The sequence below is a fragment of the Danio rerio genome, chromosome 8 (assembly GCF_049306965.1).
Source record: "Danio rerio strain Tuebingen ecotype United States chromosome 8, GRCz12tu, whole genome shotgun sequence".
Taxonomy (NCBI): Eukaryota; Metazoa; Chordata; class Actinopteri; order Cypriniformes; family Danionidae; genus Danio; species Danio rerio.
The window spans coordinates 64,080,001-64,087,500 of record NC_133183.1 but is presented as its reverse complement, the minus strand read 5'-3'; the positions used below and the strand labels follow the sequence as shown (position 1 = coordinate 64,087,500).

The window sequence follows — 7,500 nt, the reverse complement described above, 5'->3', positions numbered from 1 at the left end:
TTCAAGTAACAGGAGTTCCTTATAAAAGGGGCGGGGCCAGAGCCCAGGGGAAACATCCTGTAGCTGACACCTCGTAGGCTCCTCCCCATACAGCATGTGACAGGAGCGTTGTCCAATCGGCTGCTGGCTGAGAATCCTGACAGACGAAGAGCATGAACACACAGACCTGACGATACACACACAGATTACAGCTCATACACGGAAATATTTAAATAAATAAACACACATACATACATATATACACAAATAGTGTAACCATCACAGATCTCTCTTTAACAGTTATATTTCCTTACAGTATGATTCTTTACAGGGATTTATTTGTGCAGGTATATTCACCGGCCACTTTATTAGGTACACCTGTCCAGCTGCTCGTTAACTGGTTTGAATGTAAATGTATTAAATTACTATTCCTGAAGATGTTCGGTGAGCAAACTCTCGTTTTAAGGGATATACAGTAACTGATGAATGAAACGTTTGTCTACATGCACCAAAATATATTGATATTAGTATATGAAAACTTTAATAATCGTATCTCAGTGAAATACTGCCGAGTCCTCACAATCCACACATCAATGCAGATTATTTCATTACTCATGCGAAACATAGCTGCTTTATTCAGTGGTGGAGATGGAGGTGAAATGTCTAACTTTTGAGACAGTAGAAAAAAAAGAAAAGACACTGAACACACACACACACACGCACACACACGCACACACACACAAGACTCATCACTGCAGAAGACAGACTCTCTGAGGTCAACATTGGGTCACACAAATCCACCTGACCCTAATCACACACACTTATACACATACACATACACACACACACACACACACACACACGCTCACACACACACACACACACACTCACCCGTGTGCTGGTCAACGATGGAGGATCTGCTCCTGCTCAACCTCTTCACCTTTTCCAGACCGCTGAGAAGATGACAGTTGACTAACCGACAGCTGCTTCTGAAACACACACACACACACACACACACACACACACACACACACACACACACACACACACCTGTATTTATGACCCGGTCTATATAAAAAACTGAATTATAAAAATAAAAATTAAAAACCAATCAAAATATAACTAAATAGTGTATTAATTAGCTAAATAAACTCAAATTAAATCAAGGGTGTTTCTGTGTGGAGTTTGCATGTTCCCCCACAGTCCAAACACATGCGCTATAGGGGAATTGATCAACTAAACTGGTCGTAGTGTATGAGTGTGTGTGTGAATGAGTGTGTATGGGTGTTTCCCAGTACTGGGTTGTGACTGAAAGGGCATCCGCTGTGTAAAACATGCTGGAATAGTTGGCAGTTCATTCCGCTGTGGCGACCCCTGATAAATAAGGGATTAAGCTCAAGGAAAATGAATGAATGTGTGTGTGTCAGTGTTTGAGGGTTTGTGCGTGTGTTTGTGTGTGTGTGTGTGTGTCTGATGTCTGTGTTTTTGCCTTGCATTTGTGTGAGTGTCAGCCTTTGTGTTTGTGTCAGTGTCTGTGTGTATGTTATGTGTTTGTGTGTGTGTGTATGATGTGTGTGTTTCACCTCGACCCTCTTCTTGTGCTCAGTGGCGCCTCCTGCTGCTCCTTCAGCTTCAGCACACGGTCTACACATGCGAATGTTCCTGCTGTCACACACCTTCAGGCACTTCCCACAGACAGCCTGCACACACACACACACACACACACACACATATACAAATCACACCAAAACACACATGTACATGCACACACATATATAAAAATCAGACCAATATGCACATAAACACGCACACCAGACAATATACGCATGCACACACACACACACACACACACAGGACGCACCGCGCCGCAGCTCTTGCAGTGGTGTTTGCGTTTGGTGAAGTTGAATGCCTCGTTGCAGCCTTTACACATCTCTCTCTCCTTCTCACGCTTCTTAGAGCTCTTCTACAAAACACACACACACACACACACACACAAACACACACACACACACACACACACAATAAATTAAAATGAATGTATCCGTGCATGTTTGCATATGTATGCAAGTGTGTGTGTGATTGTGAGTCTGTGTGTGTGTGAGTGTGTATATGTGTGTATTCAGTACAAGTGTGTGTAAATGTTTATGTGTACATGTTTGTTTTCGTGTATGTGTGTTTGTGTGTGTGTGTATGAGTGTGTATGTATGCAAGTATGTGTATATGTGTGAGACTGTCTTTATGTGTGCATATATATATGTGTGCGTGTGTGTGTGTTAATGTTTGCATCTGTGTCCATGTTCCTTTATATGAGTATGTCTTTAAGTGTGTGTGCGCATATGTGTATGTGTGTACATGTATATGAATGAGTGTGTGTTTATGAGTATGTGTGTGTGTGTGTGTGTGTGTGTACATGTGTGTGTCTGCAGTTATATGTATATGAGTAAGGGTGCGTGTGTATGTGCGCATATGTGTATGTGTGTACATGTATATGAACGAGTGTGTGTTTACGTTTGTGTGTATGTACATGTGTGTGTGTGTGTGTGTGTGTCTCACCCTCTCATGCTGAGCTCCGTCTGTCTCACATATGCTGGTGTTGCTGCATGGGCCCTGCGTTCAGAATCACATGAGCTTTAATGCTGGACATGACATGACCACAGTATGTAACACACATCAACACACCAGTGTGGAGAATCAGCCCAGTGATTTACACATGAGCCCAAAACAGAAGGAAAAAGTCTGCTTTCATTAGCAGATCAATAAAGCTGAGTCAATCATCAAAACAATCCGCATCTGACATGATTACATACTATAGTCATTTATAATACATACTGCCGAGCTTGTGAACTATACTATAGTAAAACACTTTAATTAACCTGTTGTGGTGATTCTACAGTTGCTATGGTAACACAACTAAACTGATTGATCTGTTGTGGTGATTCTACAGTTGCTATGGTAACACAACAACTCTACTAATTGATCTGGTATGGTGACTTTACAGTTGCTATGGTAACACAACTAAACTGATTCTTCTGTTGTGGTGATTCTACAGTTGCTATGGTAACACAACAACTATACTAATTGATCTGGTATGGTGACTTTACAGTAGTTATGGTAACACAACTTAACTGATTGATCTGTTGTGGTGATTCTACAGCTGCTATGGCAACACAACAACTATACTAATATAAACAAATGCCCCAGTACTGTAGTGTTCTACAGGGGTATATTATACTACAATACACCGCAGTTACTGTAGTAAACAGTAAAGTACACTACATTGTTTAGTACAGTTGATCAGTTCCCTATGGTTAACACTGCAGTGTGCTGAAGCATTCAATAACAGTCAGTATACTATAGAATGGTTCAAATGCACTATATATAGTACATATACTGTAAGTATACTTGTGTGTTGTTGTGTTTAGAGTTGATTGTATGTGTGGAGTGTGTTCAGTGTGTTGTACCAGTGGAGAGTCAGGTGTGTGTTCGTCTTCTCGGCTAAAGGAGCTGTTGAAGGCCTTGAAGGTCTCGCTGTTCTGCTTGTGCTTCTCTATAGTGCCCAGAATCACCTGCAGAACGAGGAGAGGATGAGCATGAACACACACACACACACACACACACACACACACACACTCACACACACACACATAAACACTCAACTCATTCACTGTAAAGATCCAACTCTAAAGAATCACTTGTTCATTTGATTCCCTCAGTGAATCACTCATCTCTCCTGAACATGTAAACACCTCTCTTTTCAGTCTGGTTTTCCTTTAAAGCTTCCAAACAGCTCATAAACACTGTTGAAGACTGAATTATTTGCCGTCCTGTGAAATTAATTTCCAATATTTGTCAAAGTGATTTTAAGGGGGCTAATAATAACGACCACAGAAGTTTTATAAATGTTTTGAAATATATGATTTTTATTCAAGCTAATATAAGACTTTCTCCAGAAGAAAAATATAATAATTAATGCATCAAATATATGAAAAATAATGGTGAATAATTGAGTCTTCGTTTCATTTCCTTCATTATCTGACAAACTCTGTTGAACTGCAGCTGAACTCTCCAGTTTTGGAGCAAGATTAAACTCGGATTCTCTCAGATTAAATGAACTGAATTAAATGCTCATTTTAATTAAGTTGCAATTTAACTAATTGGATAAATGATGTAAAGTACAGTTTATTTCCTCTTCAGTGTAATGCACTGTTTTTCAAATGTATTATCTTCCTGCAAATCTTCCCAGAATCTATAGAGATATCCTCACCTTGATCCAGTCGTCCCTCTCCTCTGCCGTCCTGTCGAGCACACAGAGTTCACAGGGTAAAATGACACAGCATTTGAGCATTGCAAAGGATTGTACAGGACTTTTATATGTATTTTGCTGTTTGTGTGTGTTTTATGTAGAGCTGAGCTGATAATTGTGATTTATTGATAATTACTGGAATTTTCACTTGTTTACCAGCAGATGGCGCTCTAGGCTATTGTTCAACAGCAGACTGATTCATACATGAATAAATGACTGATTTATTTCCTCGTCTCCATGATGACAGCACATAATATTAGACTAGATATTCTTCAAGACACTAGTGTTCAGCTTACAGTGACATGTAAAGGCTTCACTAGGGTAATTAGGGTAAAGTTAGGGTAATTAGGCAAGTGGTGGTTTGTTCTGGAGACAGTCTAAATATATGTATTTTTTAAAGGGCTAATAATATTGACACCAAATGTGGAGGACGCAATTTCACACGTTCTCAGCAAATTCCTGTTTTCACTTTTGCATTGACTTGAATGCAGAAAAATGTAAGTGCTGCGTCAGAGTCTTTGTCGCCCCCTGCTGGTTTGATGTGCCCTTGACATGCATCACAGTGCGGTTTTTACGTTGTCTTGTGCAAACTTTTTTCATGCAAAGAGCAACACAAATGACAAGGAATCACATACAAATGCAAAACAGAAGACAAACAGAACTAAGTGAAGTTTATTTATAAACTAATGTCGAGAGAATTGCTCATGATTGATCACAGCCGGCCCCAGCATTATCCAATCTGTGATTCACCAATCAGGCGATTCCTGAGCCCCTATAAATACCCTGAGCAGTGGCGTAGAGCAAAATGTGGGGTCCCCCCTACACTGAATATTGACAGGGTAACCTGGAAACTGAAAGTGTTGGGGGAGGGGGTTGGAGGGGGAGGGGGATGGAGTTCCACCCCTACTCCTCCTCCTTTCCTAGATGGGTGGTACGGTGGCTCAGTGGTTAGCACTGTTGCCTCTTAGCAAGAACCTCCCTGGTTCTAGTCCTTACCAAGCCAGCAGACGTTTCTGTGTGGAGTTTATACATTCTCCCCGTGCTCATGTGGGTTTCCCCCGGGTTCCCCAGTTTCCTCCCATAGTCCAAACACACGCAGCTTAAGGTAATTGACTAATCCAGCACCATAGACATGCTGCTAGTCAGTGGTTATCTGTTAAGAGCGATCACTGTCTGTTCATGAGCGACTACAGCAGGGGAGTTCTCCACATCTACCTGAGCTCAAACTCCCCTCTCACCTTGCAGACAGGAGGGAGCCCCAGGCTCGAGGATCTTATGAGCTCAGGGCTCTCTCCCGGGACAGCATGCCAAGCACACTTCATAATCAATCATCAGTTGAGGGTGAACTCTTGAAACAGGTAACAGCCAGGTGTGTGTGTGTGTGTGTGTGTGTGTGTGTGTGTGTGTGTGGACGTGGCCTAAAGCTCAGCAGAGATGTTCATTCAGATGTAGTAATAATAACAGTACAGGTGAGTGTGTTCCGCTGTGTCCGTCACCTGGCCTGCAGCTCCAGCGAGCGCTGTTTCCCAGTGATGGTGAAGGTGTGCGGGACGTTCTGCTTCACGTTTTCATGAACCTGCAGTCAGACAGAGGAATCCAGTCATTCACTGGCTGATCACTGCACTTCTGTCTAGGCTGTTTCTAGTCTGTATCTTCTAGATGGCTATTTCTGTGCAGTGTTCACCTCCATGCCTGCGATGTCGATTCGCTCTCTCACGCTGAACTTCTGCCCCATCAGCCTCAGCTTTGGCACGCAGTACAGCACCATGTTATTGAACTGCCAACACACACACACACACACACACACACACTGCAGGTTCATCATCTGATACAGGAGTCGAGCATTAATGGTGTAGTGTGTAGCATTGACGTCCCTAGTGGTTGAAGTAAGTATTGCAGTGCAAATTCTAAAATAACTCCTCGGGTTGCCAGATTGACGACACAAACAGGAGCATGTTCAGATCAATTCAGGTTTACTTGTGTGACGCTTTTCACAATAAAGATCAATCCTAAGCTGCTATACAAAACATGCAGATCCTTACAATACACTCACAAACACACACACACACACACACACACATACACACAAACACACACACACACACACACACAAACACACACATAAATATGCACACAGACACACACAAAAACATACATTAACACACATGCACGCGCACACACACACACACACACACACACACAGAGACGCACCAGATAGAGGTATCGGTCCTGAGCGCTGCCGTTTTTGGCCGACATCTTCTTGATGTGTCCTTCTTTGATGAGCTCGTTAGCAGGATTAACGATGTCCTCCTCTCCACCCAAACGCTCATACACCTCCAGCAGCTTGTGCATCTTCTCCTGCACACACACACACACAGGTATATATATGTATATACACACATATACGCACACATATATGCACACACAAACATATGCACAAACACTTATTGACACACACACACATGCACACATGTATGTGCACACATACATAGAGGCACACACAAACACACACACATACACATAGACACACACACACACACACACACATAAATACATACACGCACACACATACACAGACATACATATATAAAACACACATACATATGTATGCACACACACACAAACAAACACAAAAATGCACCCACGTACACACACAAATGTACACTCAAACACACATATTTATACAAACATAAATGTACACACATCACACATAGATTCAAACACACACACACACACTTGCACAAAAACACACACACAAAAACAAAAATATGCAACCACAAAAATTAATATACAAAAACACATGAATACACAGACACACATATGCAAACACACACACACACACACACACACACACACACACACACACACACACACACACACACACACACAAACAAAAACATGCACAAGAATAAATACACTGAAACGCACACACATACAAACACACACTTATACAAAAACAAATACACACATAGACATACACACACACACACACACAAACACAGACAAACAAAAACATGCACCCACATAAACAAATACACAAAAACACACAAACACACACGCACACACACATGTACACAAACACACATCAGAACACATATACGTGTACAGATACACACAAACACACACATAAACAAACACAGATGCACACATACACGCATACACACACAAACGAGCATTCATATTCAAACACATACACGAATGCACACACACAAACAACA

The 7,500-nt window shown here is 41.7% G+C and overlaps 1 protein-coding gene across 13 annotated transcripts in view; it reads right to left on the bottom strand.

The window, feature by feature from the left end:
• fgd (faciogenital dysplasia) overlaps positions 1-7,500 on the bottom strand; it is a 44,593-nt gene that overhangs the window by 1,200 nt on the left and 35,893 nt on the right. For 8 of the 13 annotated variants that reach the window (XM_073909785.1, XM_073909787.1, NM_131556.2 and 5 more), the window contains 10 exon segments: positions 6,494-6,640; positions 5,967-6,059; positions 5,779-5,858; positions 4,244-4,274; positions 3,441-3,545; positions 2,533-2,586; positions 1,841-1,942; positions 1,563-1,679; positions 871-968; positions 1-166 (listed from right to left, as the gene is read on the bottom strand). The exon segment at positions 1-166 is cut by the window's left edge. In XM_073909785.1, coding sequence (XP_073765886.1) covers positions 882-968; positions 1,563-1,679; positions 1,841-1,942; positions 2,533-2,586; positions 3,441-3,545; positions 4,244-4,274; positions 5,779-5,858; positions 5,967-6,059; positions 6,494-6,640 — 816 coding nt within the window. In that variant the 3' untranslated portion in view covers positions 1-166; positions 871-881. 13 annotated transcript variants of the gene reach the window in all.